Below are 26,581 nucleotides of genomic sequence, written 5' to 3'. Positions count from 1 at the left end.
GATATTTCCCCATCAGCCCATCATCCTTCATCCAACATCCCACCAGCTTCTCCTGGCAAGGGACACATCCAGCCTCTAAGGATAGGGGTGAAGGCTCCAGCACTGCAGAGCCTGCCCATCATAAGAGAGACTGAGGATTTAGCACAGGGATATGTGGCTGTGACTGCAGTGGTAGTCACGTGAAAGTCCTTGCTCTGCCACCTTGGAGTAGGTGGCATTTGGCATACTTCTTAAAGCAGTCCTTGTCTTGTGGTAAATACAAAAAAATCAGAGGGAGCTTCATCCCAACAGCCCAATGACAGACGATACTGGGATTTTGAATAGTCATAACGCTGGAGGAGGGTCATCTTTGTGTTTTATATCCTTACAGCCTGTTAATCTCGCATTCCCAAATCACTGCAGGAAACAGTAAAATGATGGGTTTCCCGCTCATCACAGGCAGTGGCATGTGCAGGACGTGCTTGAGGAAGCTGCCCAGAAGGATACGGGATTTCAGATCTCAGAGCTGTCATGTGTTGGCTGTGCCTACCCTACATGGCAAACCCACTTCTTGTGGTCCCTATCCCCCGATTACTGTGGCCAGGGGATGTTTTGAAGTCACAACCATGACCTTCCAAGCCCATCTGGTCCTTTCCAGGAAGGCAGGGCTATTGAAGAACAGTGCTTTCCCAGGACCCACCCTGGCAAAGAGCTGGGGCTAATGTGCCTCCTGGGAGTAGGTGCACTCAAAGCTCACCTCCTCTGCAGTGCAGAGAGACCCATCAAAAAGCAGGTAGTTACTGCACTAAGTACTGCCAGTCTTTTACCAACTGGCAGGTAAATGAACTTAGGGTAATGGGGCCCAATTACGGCATCTATCTGAAAAATTATAATGCTCTAGCCCACAAATCCTGCAAATAAGCTGCTGCAGTCAAACCAGAAACAATCACACAGCTGACATTTGTCACCACTTTCATTCAAAGTGACCAAAAAAAAAAAAAAAAAAATATCAAAGGTTGAGTGGGGGGCTTACCGTGTGAGCATTTACTTATTCAACAGAATGAGGGTATAACTAATCACTGCAGATATCTTTTAGAAATATAAAATGGGTCCAAGAGTATTCATAACCTTTTTATTCTAAATTGCCAATAAGAACCTTAACAGAACTGAACTTTAAGATAATCCTAATCTTGCACATTCTAGTCACCAGGTATTATTTTATACTGGTAGTAATACAAGTGGTGAAAATACAGTATTTGGAGGAACATTCTTTTCCAAATGTGAAAGGCATTAATTTCTTTCTAGACAGATACCATATCTGGTTTCTTAATTCTTTGTGTTTGTATATTTAGATACCATTTTGTACTTTGCATCCATTTTTAGAAATACACTGCTTGATCCAAACATTTACTCTCCCAAACGTATTTTTAGTGATTTAAACCATTGCTGCCTCCTCCCTCCCCACCAACAAAGAAGAGTAATATTAGAGCTCTCAAATATGTTTTAAGTGTTAGAAAACTACAAAATCCTAATGGAAACTAGACAAGTACTTAAGCGTACTCTTTAAACTTCACCTGTTTGGTATTACGCATATTGTGAGGAATTCACGGAGGATTCCCCGTTATTGTATGACTTGAAGCACCACGCACCCCCGTGACAAAGCTCAGGCTTAAGGCTTGAAGCTGCGAAGGCGTGATCAGGATGCTTTCTAGGAAGAAGACAGAAGTTTGTAAATGACAATGTAGTTTAAAACCAACTGTCCACTTTACGTACCCGATATGGACAAACTCAGATGCTGACAAGATAAAAAACAAAAAGCGCATGCACAGAAAAAATACTTCTAGGTTTTTGGCTGATCCAGATGATTTTAATTAAACATTATGCAGTAGGAAGTCTTGGCCTCTTTACAGGCTGGAGAAACTCTCAGAACTTACTTTATGCTCTGCAGGCTGTAACAGGCCCTCAAATATGACTTCACTACCTACAGATGTTGTGACCACAGCTTACTGCAGAGAAAGTTTTCTGCACCTCCCCAGCAAACAACCAAATGTTCTCACAAATGCCCAGTAAAAGTTCCACAGAAATCACACCAGACACCACATAATCCTGAGAACAGGAACACATAGTACTGCTTTGCAGATGCAAGACACGTGTTTATGGTGCAGGGTAGAAATTCCTGGAAATTACTCCATTGTGTGGTTCCTGACCTCCACTGAAATGGGACTACACCAAGGGCTGAATTCACACAAATCTGCCATTTTTGCAGGTACACAACTCTGAAGGGGCCTCTTTTGCAAATGCACACGCTTGTTTTAAAGCATCAAGCTAAGGGACAAGGTTTTAGTGGTATGTGCAACCCCCCATGATCTTCTGTTTCCCACTATCACTTCTCTGATTAGGAACCTAATCAGACCCCACCTCCTCTACTTAAAATTACCCCCCCTTCTCCACCCCCTAAACCCCATCATCACTTCAGAAGAGTTTTCCTGCTGTTTCCAAATCACGGGAGTAAACAGAACAGCTTCACAGATCATCAGTGCTGCCATTTGACAAGTGAACTAACAGAGACTGGCTAATTCTTGCATTTTTCCTGTTAACTACTCACTGCTGTCTGAGGGAAGGGTTCCGAGTTGGTGCTGTGTAAATTTATTAGTCCATTTACTCAAGAACAGTAACAAAGATCACCAAATGAAGATCAGGGCAACTTATGAAACAAATGCTTGGGAAAAAGATTTGGCAACCTAGGGCGGTTTTACAAAGTCAAATGTTGCAAAAACATGTCATGCAGCAACAGCCAAGTCTACAGCGTCCTGCCATCAGGTCCAGAGAATACCTCCCATCCGCAGGAGCTCTATGGTCCTAGAAAGGGAGCCATTTAGTGCTGGGGGGAACAAACTTCCAGGGGGAAGAGACACTAATAGTCCCAGCTCTGAAAAGGGTAAGACACATTTTTTGCATGAGATGGAGGAAAATACAAGAACTTCCTCCACTCCCCCAGGTGAGAGTGGCCTTTGCTGAAGCAGCACTTGTCACCTTGGCAACAAAGCTTATCTACAAGTGGTATTTTAATTTGGTTTGGCAGATTCAGGCTGACACTATGGCAATTGCACAGTCACTGGCTTGTGCAGAAGCCATGCCTGCAAAGCCCCGAGGGTACCGGGTTTAGTTGCTCCAAGTAGGAAACAAGACAGTCATTCCTCAAAGCACCTTTAAGCTTTTGCTTTGCTGCTAATGGCAAATAATGGTTTGTGATTTCAGCATCAGACACTTCAACAAGGGAGGCTCCCTCCCTCCCACCTCCAGGTGTAGTTTTTTCCCCCAGTAGGGCTGGTTTAAGTGGCCGTAGCTTTACCCCTGCTCTGACTTTGCGGCATACGACAGTGAGCAGAGTTGCACAAAGCAAGGAAATCATTTGGTTTAAGTCGGGGGGGAGGGGAGGGTGGGGGATGAAAGGGGTTAGTGTAGATAGCGTGGATGGGCTTGTGAGAGACACAGCCAAAGTGGCTGGGGAGCGGGGCTGCTTAAATTGGACCGCTGTAATGAAGGGCCTGTCAAGAATATGAAATAAAGAATACAGAGGAGGCTTCAAAGAAAGCACACAGAGGATGACCCAAGCATCAGATTCCCTCAGAAGCTGCTCTCGAGGAGGCAGGTGTTACATACTACCGCTTCCAACCATGCAGCAGTGGCCATAAAGCACTGCTGCAGCCAGAGATTTCAGCAGCTGTCACCATCTACAGAAATCACAGTGCCAAAGCCACATGCATAGTACTTACAGCCTTTCCATGATACAGCGTATGGGAAGGACTCCGGGGCACGTACTCTTGAAGGCAAGCAATTCTTTTGTTCAAAGGTGGTACTGGAACTGAAAGACTTCAGTTACTTCTCCTGACAAATGCAGTTGCTCAAATTTATGCATTTTACTATAGCATGGAGGAGAGCAGGGACATAAGGGGATGGAACCTTGCCACTCGGAGGTGGTGGTGCTCAGAAGAGCTATGTATGCTCTAAACACTAGAAAGTTTTCCAAAAAGTGTAACAAGTGAAACAAATAGCACTGTTGTCACCCGCTATGGAAGGAGAGCTGTATCACGGTGGAGCTCACACAGAACTGCAGAGCTGTCAGGTGCAGGACTGTTGCTGCATATGGGCTTAGACGAACCTTAAAACAGGCGTTGGCAACTTTGGTGGTGCCATCACATCTTGTATAAAGCCTGCAATCATGATCCACTGTTGGATCAATGAAACCAGTCAAGACAGCTCCAGCCATTAAGCTCCTCACTCCCCCAAACCCAAACTGTGATTACACTTTGCAAAGGGCAAGAGGGGGGGACTTCTGCTAACATAGCGCCCTAACGCCAGCACATCTGCCAAGTCTGAGTGACAGGAGGTGGCAAGGGACTGCTAGCTAACCATTAGCTCAACAGAAGCTCCGTAACTGTTTGAAAATGCTCCAGAGGGAGGCACCTGGCCACATTTCCAAAGTCAGCATAAAGCCATATAAGAAAGCAAGTAACACTGAACCAGCACCCTAAGAACGTTCACTGCGAATCAGTATCCCTCCTCCCAGCGTTCGCCCAGCAGCAAAGTCAGCCCATGTCCAGCCATCGAGGCTGGGTTGGGAGCAGGCTGCAATATTCCTCTATACCAGACACTGTTGTAAGGAATCAAGCTTGCATTCACTACCTGTTCATGCCAGAATTGGTCATGCCCCAAACAAAAGGAGAATCTGACTGCTCCAACAACTCTGCAAAAGGAAAGAGATGTTGCAGCTCAGAACTAAGACACTCCAGCAACCACCATCAGATCAGGAATCTCTCTTCTCATATTTCTACGTGTTCAAGAGGGAGTAAAAGTTGATCTAATGATGAATCTGTCTGCTTCACTGTCATTTAACCGACAAACACAAAAGTTATCATGTTTCCATTGTCATCATTGCACATAAACAACAAAAGCTTAGATGGGAAGGAGCAGATGCCTGGAAATAGATCTCCATGCCAATTACGGCAGGCATGTTGAATAGTTCTCTATACCAAGAAAAGCCTGCTGGGTGGAGAGATGCATGTTTTCAGGAATGAGCATAAGCAAGGTGTCCTACAAGTGAGACCTAAGTGAACAGGATCTCTGGACTCACACTGTCCCAAGTGGAGTTGAAGGACAGGACCAGGGAGAAGGCAGATGGAGATGTTCCTCACCTGTTTCCCAGTCTTCGTCACAGGGAGGTGCCTGCCACGTGCTCACAGCATTCATCTGCTCTCTCTGGAAGCCAGAGGACTGATTCACTTCAGGAAGAGAGAAAACTCAGTGACTAGCAGTCAGTCCTGGTTCAGACGTATTAAGTGCTTTGCATCAAGCTGCAAAACATCTCTTGGCTTTAGAGGAAACCCTGCACAATGCAAACGGGTCAGGTACACTCAGGAGCCAGGTACTGATCTGAAATCGAGCAACTTCAAATTCGTCTTTTTCAATGAACAGGAAAAGACTCTGCCCCCTGGAACTTTGCAGCAAGAATGCTCGAGTGAAGAGGAAACCTGCTTACATGAATGCAGGCATCACTGCCAGCCTCAGTGCATCACTGCTAGCCTCTACAGAAGACAGAAAAGTATCTACCTGCTCTGTAGTGTGGCAATAGTTAAAGAGCCACTGCAGTGGATGTAAAAGACGCTGCATAGCACAGGATGCTTTCCTAAATATTTTGGTGGTTTTGGAGAGCCCTCCTCCCACCTTATCTCACTGGGCAGGAGACTGAAATCTTAACTGTACAGCAGATGAAGCGAGTGCAGCAGCAGAGCAGCCTGGAAGAGGAGCTGCCCCATCTCTTGGTGGGAGTGAACTATTCAGGTTGCCTGGAGGAGAACAGCTCCAGGGGTTTCCATAGCTTAGACACCCGTTTGGTAGAAATCAGCTTTTCACATGGCATCAGTGGTCAAGGCTCAACAAAGGGAGATCAGGTCTACAAAAAGAAGTGCCTGTCCTTCTGGTCATTAAAGCAGCCCAGCTCCTGCTGTAGGTACTTCAACATGCACAGTCTAGGGTATAACCTTTTTATTCTACAAGCCTGGTAACAAAATACATGCAAGGCCTGCCAGAAGCATCTGCAATACTCTCATGAACCTATCCAACAAATCAAAGGAAATAACACTCAAGTTTCCCCAAAGCTGCTGTGTCACACGAAACTACAGACAATAGTTTTGACTCCCACTTTTTGGTTATTCTGTGAGCTATCCTTACAAATAGGAGACCTCAGTCCCCAGGGTGAACAAACATCTTGAAGCACAGGTGGTTCTCTTACCTATATCTTGCTCAATGAACCCTTTGTCATTGCACTTTGTTATGTGATCGCTGAGGTCAGCTTGAGGAACTAGATGGCGAGCGTTGAAGGGGCACGTGGCCAATTCCTTTGCAACTTCAGGGTAGTTCTAGACAAGGGAAAACCAACATCATGTGCCATATCTCTCCTCAAGTTCATTTATCTCTTGCTAATCCAGAGAAAAAAACAACAAGGATATTTGTGATGTTGCTTTAAAAAAAAAAAAAGGCTAAGCAAGGAGTGGCGATATATTGTTCAGACACTTAGTAAAAATGCATGGGGAAACTAACATGACTGCTCTTTAAAACACAATTCACTGAGAAACTGAGCCACCCTGGAGCTGACTGAAATGAAACACACCCTCAGCTAAACTCCCTACAATTTGCTGCAACACTGGCAATATGGCTGCATGGTTTACAGCACAGATAAAACTAATTTAAAAACAACAGGGGAGAGATGTTAGGCAAATCTAAAACATTCAGATATTTTTTAAATAAGCAGGCACAAAGGCAGAGAAATTACTTAAACCTTTCAAAACAGCTAGGGAGTTGGTAGCATTCCACCTGCAGACTTTGGTGCTACAGGATTACCATTCATGTAAAACTTTATCACAGACCAGGTTCTACTGGCAGCACTCAGCTGCCAATTTACTAGGGTAAATTAGTCCACCCCCTGCAAATGATGCAGCCTTTATTGGGAAAAGCACACCTTTGCCACTGTCCCAGTGTCTGCCTGGTCCTGGCTGGTGCAGCTCTGCTGGTCAGGGATCAGACTTGCACCTGAGGCAGATGTGCCTCATACAGACGCCGCTTGAGGCAGCGTCTCCTCCACTACCACTGATACGTGACTGCAGCACCGGCTGCAGGCACACCCAAGGCAGTTGTCATTACCCAGTCTGTACAGCCAGGGTTGCTGTGTCCTCATGTGTCCATTATTTGCTTCAACTAGCTTGAGCAAGCTATTCTGGCTGCAGAGCAGCAGCTTCTCCATGCTAATGCAGTTCAAGCTGAGAGGATTCAACCTGCTCTGCTTGCGGTGTCCCCATTCATGTGGCAGGACTACATTCTGCACAAAGCAATGGGAAGCTGAGGGAGGTGGAAGCATTTAATTGGGGTTTATGCATAAGGTATGCAAGGGAAATTCAACAAACTACCAAGCAAGAGGGACAGTCTCCACCCAGACGCTTGCCACTGCAAATAATTACAGAGTGGCATCTTCAGATGGATCAGATGATAATCCCCGAGCCCTTCTTCTGGTAATTACTTACAGACACCAACCGCGTCTGATTGGTGATCACCGTCTCGCCTCATCCTCCTAACTAGGTAGGCTTGCCAAAACTGTCTGGTCATTAGTTATGCACCACAAGGACAAAACCAACATGGTTAAATATTTACTGGCCAACATTGTTCACCTAGCCCACATGCAGATTCTTGCCAAAATTTGCAGGGGGTCAACAAGGAAAATTCCAGCCCTCTTGAACATTGGAAAGATGGAAGTACTTGCCACTTAGCTCTGCCCACCACTTTCACTAGTTACTTAGTATTTTTTAAGGCTCTAGCACCAAAATGAGTTGTTTTACATACTGATACCAGGACACACACCCTAGAACTGCATCTTAACTGGAAGGCACAGCACTGTTACACTATCTTAAAAACATATTGGCAAACTTATTGGTAAACTTAAAGAGGAACAGCTGGGTTTTAAAAGGTCTCAGCAAAAACCCAAAGCTCAGTCAGACGCTAGCACTTGAGAGGTTTAAAGAAAACAAACTATGAGGACAACAGAGGAGAAGAGAGGAAGGAATACTTCCTATTACATTATTTGTATTCAAGTTCTGCATAAAAGATGGAGATGGGGAAAAAAACCCTCTCCCATATGTGCTGAGCCCAGGATGTGCAGTTTCTGCCAGATGCACATTAAATAGTTATTAGCAAAACAAATGAACAAAACCACCCCTGCTATGCAGCTGCATTTCCAGCACTTAAGGAACGCATTGCAACATCACAGCACTTCTACTCTGACTAGCCAGAAGGGGTGCACACAACTCGGACCGAGTTCCCTCTTCAACTTAAAGTGGAAAAATGTATCTGACCTCCACGCAAGCGGCTGGAAGAGACCAGAATTTCCTCCCTGACCTAACCATGAAGAATCTCTATCTCCTTTCAACAGAGCCACACTGGTCTTGCGTGAACTCACGTGTGCTTGAAGCTATTACTAAACAAAAAATAAAGTTATCTGAAATAAAGGCTAAACAAGCTATTTGTCAGGAACTTAGTCCAGACAGCCAGCACATGCAGCAAGAATGAGAACACGCGCGTCATATTTACATGCACAGAATTATTCCCATTCAGTGCCGTGTTTGGCAGTCCCGCTTACCTTCCTACACTTTACAAGGTGATAGGGAAATCGACAGGCTCTTATTCGATGATGTTTATTATATGGACATTGTATTAATCTGTCTGGATCCAAAACATCTAGTAGAACAGAAGAACAGAGAGAAAAAAAAAAATAGTTAGAGAGACAAGATCTAGCATCACAAACACAGTGAAGTGGGAAAAAACCATACCACCACATCAGGGCTGTGATCTTAGGGAGTTAAACCAGTAGTTCTTAGTATGAAACCATTCATTAAGGCAGGCACCTGTTTTGCATAACCAAACAAATTCATTTTGAAGTTTGGGGTGACTGGGATGTTAGTCAAAACAGACACAGAATAAATAGTCAGTAGCATTGAGCATAATAACTCTTTAAGTTACCATATTAGGTAGGTAACCACACTTACTCAAAGTGAATGAGGACAGCAGTACTTTTCCAGCTATCTTAGAGGAGAATCAGTGGGATGATGACACACCCACCAGTGCCTTCAGGAGCATTGCCAGTCTGAACCAAATCTTTTCTGATCAACACCTAGTTTTGCCGGAGGAAGAATGCCAGACAATTCAATTTCATTTCTGAGGAAGCAGCGTGCCTAACACGGTGCACGTGACTTCTAAGTGAAAATTTTCAGAAGTCATTGTCGTGGTTTAACCCCAGCCGGCAACTAAGCACCATGCAGCCGCTCGCTCACTCCCCCACCAGTGGGATGGGGGAGAGAATCGGAAGGGTGAAAGGGGAAAACTCGTGGGTTGAGATAAGAACAGTTTAATAACTAAAGTAAAATAAAAAGAGAACAGTAGTAATAGTAATAATAACAATAATAATAAAACCAAGTAATAATAGTACAATAGTAATACAAAGCAAGCAATACACTGTACAATTGCTCACCACCCGCCAACCGATGCCCAGCACGTGCCCCAAGCAGCGATCTTTGTTCCCCTGGCCAACTCCCCCCACTCATATACTGAGCATGACGTCATGTGGTATGGAATAGCCCCTTGGCCAGTCTGGGTCAGCTGTCCTGCCTGTGCCCCCTCCCAGCTTCTTGTGCACCTGACAGAGCATGGGAAGCTGAGAAGTCCTTGACCAGTGTGAGCGCCACTTAGCAACTACTTAGCAAGGGCCAAAACATCAGTGTATCATCGACATTGTTCTCATCCTGAAGCCAAAACACAGCTCCATACCGGCTACCAAGAAGAAAACTAACTCTATCCCAGCTGAAGCCAGGACAGTCATGCAATTATTTAGGAGCTGAGGAGTTACTAGACCAGCTAAAACACTTAAGAACCTAGGCTCTGAACAATAAAGCAGCATGGGTGCATGCACACATGATATAAATTTATCTACCTATAGATAAAATATAATACAAATCTTAATATATCTATTTAAAAAATCACATTTCCATAGTCTCAGTGAGGAAGAGAAGTAGCCAGACAGAGGCATGGGTGCCCTCTGCTGCCTGCGGGTCTGTTTGTGGAGCACACACAAGGAAGTCAGACCAGGCTTCTTTCTTCCTTTCTGCTCTGCCACTCTTTTTGCATGGGCTTTTAGCACCTTTAGGATTTGATTACACAGTAGCTTAAACAGATCTAAATATGGGCTGCTGCAGTTTAGCCGCTCCCCTGCCATCACATCCCTTTCTCTTACACATGCATTCGTGCCCAGTTGTCTCAACAGCCAGGTCAGGGAGCTATATCAGCCCACGGGCTGACAGCTAGTTAAGATGATGTTCCACAGGTCACACTGAGCAGAATTCATGCTGTGAGCCATTAGAAAGGAAGGACTGAGAGATTTAATCCTTCTTTCCATCTCAGCTGTGCAGTGCTGCTGCTGTCAGCACCTCTCCCCTCCATTAGGCAGTTTAGTTATTAGAACAGCTGAAAACTAAAGACTTCATCACTACAAAGGATTGAGAAGCTTTGTACTGGTTCAGCTACCCCTGGAAGAGCAATCAGAAGTGGTTTCTTTCTGTGAACTGGCTCAACACAAGATCAGACCGAGTGCATTACCAGTAAAAGGAAGGAGACAGAGGTGAGTACCAGAGGAAGAAGAAAGCCCTCACCACAGCAGGTAAAACAGCAAACACAAAAATCACAGGAGCTGGCTTGATCAGGTAAACAGATGTAGTTAACACAAGGCTGCAATGCCCAAAGCTGCTGGGGCACCACAGCAATACTATGTGCAAAGGAGATCCCTGGCCCTTTGCCATACCGCATGCCAACGCAAACCCACAACAATCCTAAGGCAGCATGGCTGGAGTCAGCTGAGACCACGGCCACAGGCGGCAGCAACACTTTAACCAAATTCAGTCACTTCATTCAGATGCTTCCTAAAGGCCAGACCCCACCCACACCAGCAGCGCACTCCATGTGGTAACCACGTATAATATTGGCCTAGTTAAATAATCGGAACCCACTGGAGCCTTCTTGGCTCAGACACAGAGCCAGACTCAGAGCTGCTGTTGTGGGGCCAGACCGGGGCTCACCTGCAGCAGAATATGGCTCAGCTCCGCTCCGCTCCCCACTCCCTTCCCTCTTCCCTCTTCCCCCTTCCCCCGTGACGCTCCCCCCTGAGCCCCACCGAAGTCATCCTCCAGCTCCATGGCGGAGAAGGGCTCTGCGGGACCGGGAGCGCTCGCCTCGCCGGGCCGGGCCGGGCCGGGGCCGCTGCCGCTTTTCCGGCAGTGGGGCCCGCGTGCCGCTCGGCGCCTTTGCGCCTGCGCGGCTGTTTCCTAGCAACCGCCCGCTCCCCGCGAGACGCCCCTCCCGCCGCGGGGCGGTTGCCGGGGCAACGCCGTGAGCCGAGTCTCTGCAGGGCGCCATCTTCCCCGGCCGCGGCCGTCCGGGGCAGCGCGGTTCCTCCGGACCAAGCCAGGCTTCGTGGAATCAAAGAATCGTTTGAGTTGGAAAAGACCTTTAAGATCATCAACCGTTGACGCCGGCCTGGCGCCATGGCCCCCCTCGCCACTGGCGCCCAGGATGGGGACTGAAAACTCAAAACGCCTTCCCAAGGTAAGGAGAGTGTGTCCCTGCGCTGGAAGTCTTGGAGGAGGCTGCCGCTGAGAAGGAGCTGGAAGGTGGCCGAGGGCAGGGTGGAGCCATGCACCCTGCAGCCCTGGTGGGTGGCCTGACCTGCTGGGCTGTTTCCAGCTGTTTGGAGCAAGGAAACTTATTTGCTCCGCTTGATTTCTGTCCTCACAGGTCTCCTACCTCAAAGGCTCTGAGAAAAGAGCCAGCTTCGAAAAAAGGCCACATTTTTACACACTACTCTTTGGCACATGCAACACAGGAGGAAAGAAACGTGAGGTTTTACTGTCAAATGAAATCAGAGAGCCCTGCTGCTTCCTCTCCTCACTTTTCTGGGTTCAAAGCCACTTGCTTTTGCCTCATGATTGCGTCATTTTGCAACCAAAATATAAATGTTCAGTGGATGTAGAAATGAATGGAAAGATACTTTTTCAAAGCAGAAGGCTGGCAATGCAGGGGCCTGGATTCTGCAGACCACCACCCAGGTCCCTTCAGCGGCAGGATGGGGGTGCAGCCCAGTGGTTGGAGCACAGCATCTGCCTGAGCACTGGCTCGTGTCAACTGGGCTCAAGAGTAGGTCTCTCAGGCCTGTGGAGTGGGACACACCAGCCTGGAGAGCCTGGATGTGTGTGGAAGATGGCTGGTTACGGGGTTCATGAGCTCCCCAGGGGCACAGGCATGTTCTGCTCCATGAGGGGATCCCTGTCCTGATGTTATGTAGTGTCTTTCAGGGATGAGGGAAGGAAACCGGAATGACTGGAAGAAGAGGTGTGTTTTCCACTGCAGCATGGTCTTAGCTTCTCCCTCCAGTCCCCTCTTTTCCCAGGGCAGGAAGAGACAACAAACATCTGAAAATAGTTTGCTGCTCTTTGGAGGTCAGTGCAGACTCCAGTGTGTTCCCTTGCAAAATTTCCTGGTAAAAGCAGGCCAAGAGCATCACAACATGGCTGTGTGGACCTCATCCATTCCCATCCACCATGCAGATTTTCATACTGCTCACGAAGCACTGCTGGAGCAATGTGGCTTCCAGGGCTGCATCACTGCCATGACCTTTCACTGGTTCCAGTGGGGCTCTGAGCCGGAAAGCCCCTCTCAGAGGGACACATTTGCAGCTAGTTCAGGTGAATGTAGGACCCATGAACTGAAGACATGTCCATGGAAAGGCCTGCTGTTAGGCTGAGACACTGGCCCCCTTATGCTGCCCACTCTGACACAAGGAACGCTCCCTAGAGGTGTTGTGAAATCTCTCCAGGAGGCCTAGACCATCAAGGGGTCTCATCACTGCCCCAAGCAAGTGGTTGAGCTCCCAGGGTCCCAGTGGGGTGCCCCCAGCTCTCTTCTCCTCCTATGCATGTGAACTTGAAAGCCTGGAGGGAGATTTTCAAGGGAGACACCCCCCCACCCTGATTCCTCTTGCGGACTGGAAAGTCTCCTGCCACTGTCTCTCCTCAGCACTGTCACAGCCTGATAAGCATCCCCTAGAGCTGAAGGATCTGGAGTCCCAGCTGAAGGTGAGTCGTTGCTGTGCTGATGCGTCTAAGGCCCACTGAAGCCATTGTTTACTTTCTGGCTGACTGTCCCCTCTGGGCTTGCATTGCTGAGATGCCTTTTCATCTTCCATTTGGTTGTCCTCCTCTACCCTGTTGTCTGACTGCAGCAGGATGCCAAGATAGGGGACACAGCTACTCTGGTCAGGTACAAGCACTTCAGGACAAAGGGCAAACCAAGAGATTACAGAGCCTACAGAGAAAGCTGACTCGTGCTTGCGCTGCTGGGTATGTTACACACTGAATATTTTTACTGCATAGTCTTCCTGGCATTCATCATGCTGTAAAGATTATATTCCATGACAGTGATATTCATGATCACTGCTCTGCCATGTGCTGCACCAACACACAAGCTTGGCCAGAATCGTGGCTAGCATTTTCTTACAAAACTTGCTTTGCGTTGGTGTGTCCTCCTCTACATCCCCACTCCATCTAAAGTGACGTCCTGTTGCAGCTGAACAGGTTTTCTCAGTAGTGAGACAGGCAAGGGATAGGAGGGTGGTTGGCTTCTAATTTGGAACCTGGGTAGTTTTTCTTCAAAGAAAGCAACACTTTAATTTTCTCCCTCTAAATGAGATTCTGGGATCTGTTTGCTGTAGAGCTGAAAACATTCTGTTCTCCTCCATCATTCTGCCTCTACTTCTGTCCTCCCTGGACAACATATGCTCACAGCCCACATCTCAAGGCAACAGCCCTTCCTTGGAACTGACTTCATATGGGGAGACTCATATGGATGTGAGCAAAAAGAACTGACCTTCAATCCCCTGATTTCCTTGAGAGGAAAAAGATACACTAGAGAGTTTCTCACTGTTTTCTGTTAGAAGTTACTGGACAAGGTTTTCTGGCAGTAGGTCCTGTCCTGCCTAATTTAATTCCAGGAGGTAACTGAAGACTTACCAATGCTCTCTGGTAGTAGCAACAGCAGAGTCATCTTAAGGTACAAGAGATAGTGTGTCTATAGAATCATAACAGTAGATCAGGAGAACAGTGTAGGCTTCTCTTGAATGGAAATATTAACAAAGGACATTTTCAAGCACAGAGAGGCTTGCTTCTTCCTGTCCTTTTATCTTCAAAAAATATGTAAAATCTTAAACTGCTTCCTGGGATGCAGGAAGATGGACTGAGATGGACTAAATCTGTCAAAGGATTGAGATGTCTGCCTGCATACATGATCTGCAGTGGCGTATTTCTCATCTGCACTAGTGCAGATCATAAACCAACTCTGACCATTATGTAAACCCAAGGGTTTACACACAGGAATGACCCTTTTTATCCCCATTTTCAGAATGTTCCCCAGTCAAGCAATGACTGACATGTGTCTTGGATGCCCGTCCTGAGCTGTCTGTTGGGCTGCAGAATCTAAAGCACCCATTGCTGATACAAGGATGGGCTATACTGAATTCTCAAAGTGACTGGGAGAACTTCTGAGAGGAAACTGTCTCTTCACAGTCACAGGTCACTCGATTCCAGAGCATGCATGACTTCTGCAAAACTCAGCCTGAGTTCTTGGCATCTTGCCTTGCCTTCTCCTTTTTTGTTTCCACATTTGATCTTCACTTATTCTTTTTTCTTGAAGAAAAGGCAAGCAGAAGGGAAAGCAGCTCTTCACTTGCTTGCTGACGGTCTGGTCTGGCAAGCCTTGAAGTGCTGAATACTATGTGCTGCTCTCCAACCATGGGGACAGTGAAAAGACTCTCCCAAATTCAGGGGTATGTGTTATTGTGAATTCAAGAGCCGTCATGAACACAGCCAGCCTCTTTGGCAAGGAAGCTGAGCCATGTGTGTCTGTTCCCCTCTTAGACTGATTAGCACCTGCCTCCACAGCAGACCCTGCCCACAGTGGGAAGATCTCTCCAGTGGGGGACATGTTTATATTGATGGAATTTTCCAGCAGAACACATTTTCCTGACTCACAATTGAACTTTTTCTTGCAAGGGGCTGGAAGGTGTGTGTGGAGAAAGCTGGCAGTGTCTCTGCTACCAAGCCAACTGCTGATTAGGGCTCTCGGAGGTTCCTGCATCATCATGCTCAGGAATGTCCTTAAGCAGTTCAGCAGCTCCCCTTCCTCAGCTGCAACCATCTATGCAGTCTTTCCTGGTGGCCGTGCTGCTTTGGAGAGCTTCTGGACTCCCCTTAAAGAATGATTGGCCACAACCCCTGCCTCTCTCCTTGCCCTCAGTGTCTCTCCAGAAACTTTCCCTAGGAAACCCACAGCATAGATGGAAGTAGGAGGACGACGTGCGCTGTGTGCCTGTTCACCTCATTCTTGCTCCTGCTGTTCTCTGGGAACATTTTCTACCCAAGCCTTTTCCCCCTAGCACAGTGGCATCCAGAGCAAGAGGAATTCCCTTTCCTCCCCTTTTCAAGACCTTGTGGGGCTGCTGCCCTCCCTGGGCCTTCCACAGCCCAGGCTCCTCAACTGAGCTGGATAATGGCCACATACCCCATCTATACAAGTTCACCGAGGCCAAGAGGGCATTTCTGGGCAGAGGCTCAACAAAGCTGGGCCTGATGGCCAGGGGCTGAGGAGTTATGTATCCTGTCCTCATCTGCAAGTGACAGTGTCTGAAGGGTGGGGGTGAAGACACTGCACTATGTCCCACCCTCCCTGCCTTTGGGAATGTTAAAGGCTCTCCATGTGCCGCACGCACCCCTAACTTCCCCAGAGAAACACCCTTCCCCCTAACTGTGTGTGTCTGGAGCATCCAAAGAAGGGAGAACCATGCAATGACAGTTAACAATCAAGTGTTACCAACCACTGCACAGCCGTCCCCCAGAACCTCCTGAAACGCATCCCTGAGCAACATCTCTTTCCCTGGGCATCTTGGGAGAGGGTCTGCAGGGTAAAATGAAGATGCAAAGGCACAGGCTGGGATGCAGCAGAACTTTAATGAGGCAAGAGGAAAATGAGGTCACTCTGAGTGGAGATCCCAGTGCAGGGAGCACCATGAGCAGACAAGAGTCTGTGCCCCACGGCTGTGGCAGAGATCCCGCCAGGTCTCCATCTGCCTGCCCCAGAGACAGAGCAGGGCCAGCAGTTCTGCCCTAGGCTGGCTTTGTGGGGCTCACAGCCCACAGGAGCGCAACAGAACAAGGACACAGGAGGGAAAGGAGAGAGCGGAAGAGGGAAAGGCAGGCATGGGCCATGCTTTTGGAGAGCCCAGGCTGGCCCTATCCTTTTGCAAGGGCTGCTGGCATTGCTTAGGCCCTCTGAAAGCCACAAGCCTATGCTGCATCTTCAGTCTGGACCCACCATCTTGTGGGTCCCTTCGGGCCATCCTCAGGGCCATTGCCAGCAGCTTTAGCAGGGGAGGCAACTCCTGCCACAGTAGCGGCTGCCGAAGCCCGAGAGGCCAAAGCCCCCGGAGGAGATGGGCACTCCCTGAGAGCTGAGGATGCTGCCAACGGCAGCGGAGGTGGAGGATCCCACGGCGGTGTTCTGCGGGAAGGAGCTGAGGATGGGTCCGGGCAGGGTCACCACCACGGGGGAGGGCTGGATGACAACGGTGGAGTCCTGGCACTGCCTGACACAGGGCTCATTGCAGCTGTTGGCCAGCGGGGTGGGGCCGCAGGGCTGGCAGGGCAGGCACGGGTTGTAGCAGGACATGTCTTGGGGCTGGAGGTGTGCCTGGGAGAGAGGGCAGGGGGAAGCAGGGCAGGGGAGATGTGTGAGGAGCAGCCTGTCACCCCACTACGAGGGAGCCAAGGCACATGCTGGGTGAGGAGCTGAATGCTGCTCAGAGGAGGAGAGAAAGGAAGAGGAAGGGCTTCAGACTCACCTGATCCTCAAGGAGAAAGAGGTGAGAGAAGTGGATGAAAGACTGGATGTTTGGGCTGGCTTTTATACTGCTCTAGCACCGCCCCAGGTGTGCAGTCATGCTATATACAGGCGGTAATTTTCCAACAGACTCTGTAATTGAAGACATCCCAGCCAACGGCACAGGCTCTGTTTTGGCTTTCCACAGTTCAATGCTTTCATATTGTGATTTATGCCATGGCCATTTTCCTTTGAGTCTCCTTTCAAGTGCTGAGATGAGAGACCCAAGGATTTTCAGGTCAGGAATGCATCATTGCAGGCTGAAGATGTGACCCAGTTGCTGGATAGAAATCCAGTGGAGGCAAGTAACAATGGTTTGAGATTTTCCTGTGGGGTTGTTTGTCTCCCTGTTCAAAATAAGGGGTCCAGCATGCTCTGATGGTCAGTGGTCTGCTTTCCAGTGAGTGGACTGCACTGCTCATTTTGAATCTCCTCCTCCTGATGCTCTTGCTTTAGGGACAAATCTTCCAGTCTGTTTTGCCATTTCCTCTCTCTGAGCAACATCTCTTGGGGTCTCCAACCAATGCCTTCAGTATATTAGGGTTATTTCTCTGTCCAATCTATGTGCAAACAACATCTGTGTAGCTTCACATATATGCATGCATGCATATATGTTTTCCTACTTGTTTGTCTGTATTCATTCTTGTATCCAGTTTGCTTTCTCTAAAATCTAGATATATATGCATGCTTAAGTGTGTGCATGCACACAGGTGTGCATGAGCAGCTGTCTGTGTGTCCCTGCGTACATTTCCTCCTCACAAGGGGATGTGCTGGTAATGGCAGGGGTACTCTCCACTCTTCTGTACATGAGCACCTCAGAGCAGCAGGTTCCACAGGCCAAAAGGAGGCCAGTGGCAGCTGAACAGCAATGGCACAGAGCTGGCGGAGACCTGCCCTGGACGCCAGCACTGAAACACAACCCCTATCTCCTGAGCTCTCCTTTTCATGCTCCTCCAAAACTCACAGTCTGGTACTGCAGATTTCAGAGCCTAGCAAGGACATTTTCACACCACTTTGGAAACTCAGTTTAATTCAGTGTATCAACATTCAAAGTGTCTTAGCATGACTGTCAGTCACCACTCCCTGCCTCTCCAGCTCAGGATACATCTCCTCCCAGTGTTAAGGAGTTCAAAACAATGGGGTTAGCTTTATGTACAGGGAGAAAACCCAGGAAATCCTGCCCACCTTGTGCAGGGCACTCCTGAGCGAATCTGCTTCTGTTGCAGTGTTAACAGTGTCCGGGATGGGACACAGGCCCCTTGTGTCCAAGTGAAAGCCATGGGCACCTCTGCACCTAATTAACCTGACACTGAGTCAGGCAGGGGCTGAGACCTTGAGTCACTACCAAACATGAGGACAGATGACTTAGTGTCACTGTGCTTTGGAAGGAAGGACAGACTGTCTAGGCTGCAAAGGAAGAGTCAAAAAGCTGACAACTCATTTGGTCTTCTTGTGTGGCTGACACAGAGCTTTTATGTCCCACACTGAAATCCTATTCTGCCAGGAACTGCCTGGGAGTGAAGGATTGTCTGATTCGTGGCCACACTCCCCAAACGCTGCTGCTATCCTACGAGGAGTGTCAGGAGAAGAACTCTTTCCCTCAGAGACTGTTGGCAGTGAAAGGAAGAGCACTGCAGGAGAGGGGGAAACGCTCTCCCTATTGAGAACTGCTTCTGCAAGAAAATTCTTCTTTGTGTTTCACCTTGGGCTGTTCCTCTCAGTAACCTTCTTCCTCTCTTCCAGCCAGGCTTTCTACGGCTCTAATCACTGCACAGTGGTGCTTGCTGGTGGGGAATGGGGTGTGCATCAGCAGAGACAAATTCTTTTCCTGTGACTGAATCCCCTCTTGCCCCATTCCTCCATGTCCCCTGAACGCTCCTGGGCACATTTCTGCCCACACGCCCTTCACCTTGACACAGGCAAGAAGCCTTGGCTTTGGGCTGCTGAGAGGCTCCAAGAGGCAGGCTCTCACTCTGCTGATTCCATTCCCAAGACATTTTATCCAGTCCTTGAGATATGGAAGTGTGTCACCTCTGGGTGCTACAGACACTTAGATGTCCCAGGCTGCGTTGCACACAGAGAGAGAGACCAGAGAGGAGAGGAGACCAAGAAAGTGGGGAAATTTCTCCTCAAAACAAGCAGTATAAGGAGAAAGAGAGCTGAAATCAGAAGCACAGCCCACCAGCCTGAGGAGTGACTACCACTGACCGTCAGAGTGAGCTGGGATAGAGGGAGAGGGAAGGACGGATCAAGTCCTTGTGCCTGCGAACCTGTGGGTATACAGCTGAGGACTGCAACACTTGGAGTACCTGGGACCCTTCCTGAATAAAGAATTGCAAATGAGCCCACCAGGGTACCCCAAGATGGTGTCCCCTGCCTGCGTGGGACCTCTTCAGCACTTGAGTTCTCTCCTCAGCACTGTTGCGTTCCTGCCCCAGAAGTCCTTGGGCCACCCATTCCAGCATTTGGCAGGAGTGTCTCTGGAACAAAGGGCATTTCAGAAATAAGGAAATGAAAAGGAGGCAATGAAGGAAACCAAATTACAAGCTGTGTGATTAGAAAGGGTATTCTCCATTTAAGATGAGTCTGTTGGAAAATTACTGCCTATGCAGAGACAGCCTCAGAGCCTGGGGCGGTGCAGGAAAGTATAAAAGTAAACCCAAAGCCTTGTTCTCTCATCCACTCCTCTTCCCTTGCTCTCCTTGGGAACCAGGTGAGTCTGCAAACCTTTCTGCTTCTCATCCTCCCCCAGGCTGAGGTCTCACACCAACGGACACCTCAGCTGATGCCTGCTCCATCATGCCACAGCAGGACATGGAGGTCCTTGTCATAAAAGTAGGAAGGAGGAAGAAGGTCTAGCATGGAGAGAGGCTGGGTCTTGGCTGAGGTGTCTCCTGAGTTATAGGCTGGGTGGGGACCTCCCTGGGCTTGGTCGCTCTTGGCGGGGCACTTCTGGGCTGAGGGGAAGGTGAAGCCCATGGGTATCCTACAGAAACTCCAGCTCTCTGCCCAGCATGTGCCTTGGGTCCCTCGTAGTGGGGTGACAGGCTGCTCCTCACACATCTCCCTTGCTCTGCTTCCCCCTGCCCTCTCTCCCAGGCGCACCTCCAGCCCCAAGACATGTCCTGCTACAACCCGTGCCTGCCCTGCCAGCCCTGCGGCCCCACCCCGCTGGCCAACAGCTGCAATGAGCCCTGTGTCAGGCAGTGCCAGGACTCCACCGTTGTCATCGAGCCTCCTGCTGTGGTGGTGACCCTGCCCGGACCCATCCTCAGCTCCTTCCCGCAGAACACCGCCGTGGGATCCTCCACCTCCGCTGCCGTTGGCAGCATCCTCAGCTCTCAGGGAGTGCCCATCTCCTCCGGGGGCTTTGGCCTCTCGGGCTTCGGCAGCCGCTACTGTGGCAGGAGTTGCCTCCCCTGCTAAAGCTGCTGGCGATGGCCCTGGGGAAGGCCCCCAGGGACCCACAAGATGGTACCGGACTGGGGACAGAGCATCGACTTGTTTCCTGAGGATCTGAGCAATGCCAGCACCCTTTGCAAAAAGATGGGGCCAGCCTGGGCTCTCCGAAAGCACGGCCCATGCATGCCTTTCCCTCTTCCGCTCTCTCCTTTCCCTCCTGTGTCCTTGTTCTCTTGTGCTCCTCTATGCTGTGAGCCCCACAAAGCCAGCCTAGGGCAGAACTGCTGGCCCTGCTCTGTCTCTGGGGCAGGCAGATGGAGACCTGGTGGGATCTCTGCCACAGCCGTGGGGCACAGACTCTTGTCTGCACGTGATTCTCCCTGCACTGGGATCTCCACTTGGAGCAACGTTCTTTCCCTCTTTTGACTCATTAAAGTTCTGCTGCATCCCAGCCCACGCCTCTGTGTCATGCTTTCCCCTGCAGACCCTCTCCCAAGATGCTCAGGAAAAGAGGTGTTCCTCGTGGTGATTCTGGGAGGGTTTTTTTTTGGGAGGGTTGTGCAGTGGTTGTTAACACAATGTTCATTAACTGAAACGCTGTGGGCAGTCTTTCCCAAGCAGTTGTTCTTCAGAGGCTGGTTGGGCGTCAGTCTGCTAGTGCAAGGTGGTGGGTGATTGCCTTTGCACCACTTGGTTTTCTCCCTTCTTTCCCCTTCCCCTCTTAGACTGGCCTGAATCTCAACCCAAGGGTATTTCGCTTTCTTGCTCTTCCAATTCTCCCCCCATCCGAATGGGACAATGGATTGAGAGAGCTGCTGCGGGGTGCTTAGTACTAGTCAGGGGCAGCACACCACACAGGCCCACGGGCAGCGCATGCCCTCCTTGCCCTGCTCCTTCCCTCTCTGTGCCCAGGCTTTCCTGGGAATGTTTCTGCAGAGAGGGGAGCAGGGAGAGACCCGTGCCAGGAAGAGAGGCAGCGGGTGTGGGCTGAGTGTCTCAAAGGGCTGTCCAAGAGCTCTCCAAAGCAGTGCGCAGACCAGCAGCAAAGGCTGCGGAGAGACTTGCCGCCGACAAAGAGGAGCAGCTGAACTGCTGCAGGACACAGACGGGCATGATCACGCATGTCCACCCAGAGCCCTGATCAGAAGCTGCCTTGGCAGTAACCAGCCCTGTCTCTCCACAAATTCTTCAGCCCCTGACAAGCTGCAGACCAAAAGCAGGGCCAGGGAAAGATGCTTTTGTGGTAACCCCATCAAAACAAGTGTGACTCCTAGCACTGTTCCTGGAAACCAAGGACTGTGAACAACATCCTGGGCTATATGAGCAGGAGCGTATCCAGGAGATCGATGGGAGCAATGATCCTCCTCTGCTCTGCACTCACCTGAAGGCATCTAGAACACTGCTCTAATACAAGAAAGAGGTAAAGCAAGGAAGACCTTGATCAAGTGGAGTGAGTTCAGCAGAGGTGTCTGGGATGGTGATGGACCACTTGGCTGGGGAGGAGAGGCTGAGGGCACAGTGCTTGCTGAGTGTGAAGAGAAGACTTTGGTGGGAGACCTAAGACCAGCTTTGGAGTAGCTATGGTGATGTCCCCGAGAAGACAGATCCAGGTTCAACACTGTGGCAGTGCATGGTTGGAGGACTAGAGACAATGGGCTCACATTGAAAGATGAGAGGTTTTGACCTGATAGGAGGAAAATGGTTTTCATCACAAGGAGAGTCAAGAAGTGGAACATGTTGCCTCGGGAGGCTGTGCAGTAACCCTCCATGGACTCTCATGGCTGACTGAGCTTGGAGCATGGGGTTGGGCCCGATGACCTTTGGAAGTCCTTTCCAACTTGATTATGCTATGATCCTATAGTCCCAGGATGGCCTTTTTGTGCCTGTGCCTACTGGGGATAGGGCCAGCAATGAGGAGGAGGGGCTCAGCTTCCCAGCTGAGGAGACAAGCAGTGTACAGCTCTCCTGAATGCTCTGTGGCAGGAAACAAAAGATTGCAAAAAGCATCTCTGCACCAGCTAGAAGACCACAAGACCTGTGGACCCCAGCTGTTGGGACAATGTTTTTCCAAAGGCTCTGTGGCATTATTTTCCCTTACTGTTCTCATGCTTTTACTTTCCAACTGGTCTTCTCATCCTGCAAATCTAAATCTCAATGCTGTGGTTAGGACAGGTTCTCCTAGGCTTTCCTGGGAAGGTACTGCCTCTGCCTTGTCAGTAACACATTCATCCTTCCTCCTCCTGACTACTTACTTCACAATGTTGAGCTTACCAAGGAAAAAGAAAAGGTGTACACAACAAATTTATGGTAGTGACTGAACTACATTGGATGATTCTATCCCGATATACCACATATAGGCAGAGAAGTTTAGAAACCAGAGGGTACACCCAACTCATGACTAAGCATACTCAATGCAAACCTGTGTTGACAATTGCTGCACAATCATCCCCAACACCCCCCTCCCAGAACCACCCCTGAGCAACATCTCTCTCCCTGGGCATCTTGGCAAAGTGTCTGCAGGGGAAAGGACGAGGCAAAGGCATGGGCTGGCATGCAGCAGAACTTTATTGAGTCAAAAGAGGGAAACAAGGTTGCTCCAAGTGGAGACCCCAGTGCAGGGAGCACCAGGGGCATATATGAATCGGCGCCCCATGGCTGTGGCAGAGATCCCGCCAGGTCTCCATCTGCCTGCCCCAGAGACAGAGCAGGGCCAGCAGTTCTGCCCTAGGCTGGCTTTGTGGGGCTCACAGCCCACGGGAGCGCAACAGAACAAGGACACAGGAGGGAAAGGAGAGAGCGGAAGAGGGGAAAGGCAGGCATGGGCCATGCTTTCGGAGAGCCCAGGCTGGCCCCGTCCTTTTGCAAGGGGTGCTGGCGTTGCTCAGATCCTCAGGAAACAAGTCGATGCTCTGTCCCCAGTCCGGTACCATCTTGTGGGTCCCTGGGGGCCTTCCCCAGGGCCATCGCCAGCAGCTTTAGCAGGGGAGGCAACTCCTGCCACAGTAGCGGCTGCCGAAGCCCGAGAGGCCAAAGCCCCCGGAGGAGATGGGCACTCCCTGAGAGCTGAGGATGCTGCCAACAGCAGCGGAGGTGGAGGATCCCACGGCGGTGCTCTGCGGGAAGGAGCTGAGGATGGGTCCGGGCAGGGTCACCACCACAGCAGGAGGCTCGATGACAACGGTGGAGTCCTGGCACTGCCTGACACAGGGCTCATTGCAGCTGTTGGCCAGCGGGGTGGGGCCGCAGGGCTGGCAGGGCAGGCACGGGTTGTAGCAGGACATGTCTTGGGGCTGGAGGTGCAACTGGGAGAGAGGGCAGAGCAAGGGAGATGTGTGAGGAGCAGCCTGTCACCCCACTACAAGGGACCCAAGGCACAAAGTGGAGATGAGAGTTGAAGGCTGTGTAGGGAGGCCCACAGGCTTCTCCTTTCCTTCAGAAGACCATGCAAGACTGACCAAGTCCAGGGAAATCCACACTTACCCAAAGCCCAGGAGACACCTCAGCCAAGTCCCAACCTCCCTCCATGTCACAACTTCTACCCCCTTCCCTCTACCACAGTTAGCAGCTCCGAGACTTCGCATGGGACAGAGGGGCTGATACGGGCTGAGAAATGCCAGAGGATGAGGAGAAGGAGAAAGGGCTTCAGACTCACCTTCTTCCCAAGGAGATGGAGGTGAGAAGAGTGGATGAGAGAGTGAGGCGAAGGGCCCACTTTTATACTGCTCCTGCACCGCCCCAGGCCCACAGTCACTGCACGCGGGCACTAATTTTCCAACAGACTCACCTCCCAAGCAAAATATGCTACCTAATGGCACAGGTTGTGTTTTGGTTTCCATTAATGCTGCCATTACATTTCCTCATTTCTGACATTCCCACCAGGCCACAGAGGCTCCTTTCCAGTACCGGGATGTGAAGCCCAAGCATTTCTCATACAGGAACACATCAGTACAGGCAGAAGACAACCCCCAAGTGAAGCCCCGTGGACTTGGGTTCTTTCTCACTACCTGTGGGGTGTGTTGGCGCTTGGGACAATATCTTGTTCCTCCCACTCTCCTCACACCACTGTGCACTTTGGCCGCACAATTTGGACCCTGGCCATCAAGGGATACAATGGCCTGGCCACTTTTCCAAAATGCTGACCATCCTGCGAGCCCCTTGACGTGTGGGAGTGCCAGCAAGAAGGTCATGCTGAGAGCAATGACCATTAGGGCTTCCTGGAGCTGTGTACTGGGCTACAGCACAGTGATCGGAGATGGTTTTCGCTGGGCAGGGATGGAACTGCTCTTGCCAGAAAGGAGTTCAGCCCTGCATGGTACACGAGCCTACAGACTATGCACACTCCTGGCTTGGCCGCACGCCAAAAGGCTGACATGTGGCCAATCCAAAATGAGAGTGTGACTTGCCATGGGGAGGGAGAGTCTATCCCAGGAAGCTTGCCTGCTGAATGCATTCCCTTACCCTCCTGGGATGCGTCCCAGCTGCCTCCGTGTCTGCAGGGCAGGGAAGTGCATCGCCTCCTTGATGTAGTCTGAGAGCTGGTTTTGTAGCCAGGGCCCTTGTGAGCACATCCCCTGCCTGAGCATCCTCAGGCACGTGGCACTGCAGGGTCCTGCCAGCCCTTACTCCTTGGGGAGCTGGAGGATCTTTTCTTGCCTCTCCAATGATGTCAGTTTGTGCTCCAGTCTGAGGAAGCCTTTGGGTCATGGGAGGGGAGGTGTGCCCTAATGCCAGGAGAAGATCTGTTGCCTAGGACCCAGGGATGCGTCCCAGCCAGAGGTGAGATGTTTTCTGCAACCCTTTCTTTCCCTCCAGGGAGCACTGAGGAGTGCTTCTCACCACAGCCTGGTCAGGCTTCTTTGGCCAGGAAGACGAGGCCTGTGCATCTGTTCCCTTCCACCCTCCAAGTCTCTCCCCAGTTCTGACCTTGCCCGTGCAGGCAGATCTACCAGGAGGAGGTCTGTGGGCTCTAAGATCGTAGCATAGTTCAGTCCTCAGCCTGTACTGATGCAAGAGGTTCTTCCTCTCCAGGTGCAGGACTTGCCATTTGTCCTTCTTGAATGACTGGAGGCTCCTGTGGGCATATTCCTGGAGCTGGTTTAGGTCTATCTATATGGCAGCTCTGCCCTGGAGCACATCAGCTGGTATGTACGTGTTGACTTTTCTCAGACAGTCCTTGATTTGAAGCTGACCACTGCTGGGAGGCCTCCCCTTGCTTCCTTCAACTTTTTCAGAGGGCACAGCAGCCTGGGAGACGTAGGTGAAGACTGAGAGAGAGAAGGCATTGGCTCCCCCCTCTGTCCACTATTCAGGAAATCAGCTGCCCCAGTCAGCAGTGGGCCCACAGTTTCCTCTGTCAGTCTTCAGCTACTCTTGTAGGAGTGGATGTTGCTCTTGATGCTTTTTGCCTGTTTCTCTGGACGTCCCTTGCAAGACTCAAAGACAGCTGAGCTTTGCTTTAATATACTTTATTTGTCTGTGTGGCCCTTTGCTGGACCCTGGTATGGCAGTGCCTCTCTCATACTAAAGAGCCATGAGCTCGACTCATTTCATGGCAGTTGTCTCAGCAGTGCTGAGCCAAGAAGAGGGATGCCCTTCTGCCATCTGATGACAGCCTTCTTCCTAGTGCAGCCCAGGATGCTGTTGGATGCCCTTGCTGCAATGGCTGCCTCATGGTGTCCACCAGGACCCACACCCTCAGCTGCAAAGCTGTTTTGCAGCCCATTGGCTCCAACCTGTAGTGGTGCATGAGGTTCTTCCTCCCCCATTACAGGACTTTGCATAAAGAGTTTTTTGTATTTCCCTTGGCTGAACCTCATGACATTCCTGCCTACCCATGTCTCCACTCTTTCGACATCCCTCTGAACAGCAGCACAGCTATCTGCTGTATCAAGACCTCCTCCCCCAAGTGTGTGTCACCTGCAGACTTGCTGAGGGTGTAATCCTTCCAACCCTGCAGTTCCTTAAAAAAAGGGTTAAACAATACTGACCCTAGTCTGGACCCCTACCGGGCACCAGGAGTGAGTGGCTGCCAGCTGGACTGCATGCCGCTCATCACAACCCTTGGAGAGCAGGACCCATGCCAGATTTCAATCCCCTGCACTGCCCTCCTCCCTGGCCTGTATTT

The 26,581-nt window shown here is 50.1% G+C and overlaps 3 protein-coding genes across 3 annotated transcripts; 1 reads left to right on the top strand and 2 right to left on the bottom strand.

The window, feature by feature from the left end:
- Positions 1–3,696: 3,696 nt before the first annotated feature.
- Positions 3,697–11,267, bottom strand: LOC309600107 (gametocyte-specific factor 1-like; the record flags this gene model as incomplete). Its single annotated transcript, XM_082332169.1, has 6 exons — positions 3,697–3,844; positions 4,666–4,726; positions 5,175–5,261; positions 6,272–6,398; positions 8,666–8,763; positions 11,246–11,267. 6 exons carry the CDS (start codon positions 11,265–11,267, stop codon positions 3,697–3,699), a joined length of 543 nt encoding a protein of 180 aa, XP_082188295.1.
- A 5,272-nt stretch (positions 11,268–16,539) lies between these two features.
- LOC309599963 (feather keratin 1-like) lies at positions 16,540–16,845 on the bottom strand (the record flags this gene model as incomplete). Its single annotated transcript, XM_082331906.1, has 1 exon — positions 16,540–16,845. The coding sequence occupies one exon, from the start codon at positions 16,843–16,845 to the stop codon at positions 16,540–16,542; it is 306 nt and encodes a 101-aa protein (XP_082188032.1).
- Positions 16,846–20,175: 3,330 nt separating this feature from the next.
- Positions 20,176–20,481, top strand: LOC309599932 (feather beta keratin-like; the record flags this gene model as incomplete). The annotated part of the gene is made up of 1 exon (XM_082331835.1): positions 20,176–20,481. The coding sequence occupies one exon, from the start codon at positions 20,176–20,178 to the stop codon at positions 20,479–20,481; it is 306 nt and encodes a 101-aa protein (XP_082187961.1).
- Positions 20,482–26,581: the final 6,100 nt, after the last annotated feature.

Source organism: Platalea leucorodia (assembly GCF_965183815.1).
Source record: "Platalea leucorodia genome assembly, chromosome: 22".
NCBI lineage: Eukaryota > Metazoa > Chordata > Aves > Pelecaniformes > Threskiornithidae > Platalea > Platalea leucorodia.
This window is presented reverse-complemented; position numbering and strand designations above follow the sequence as displayed.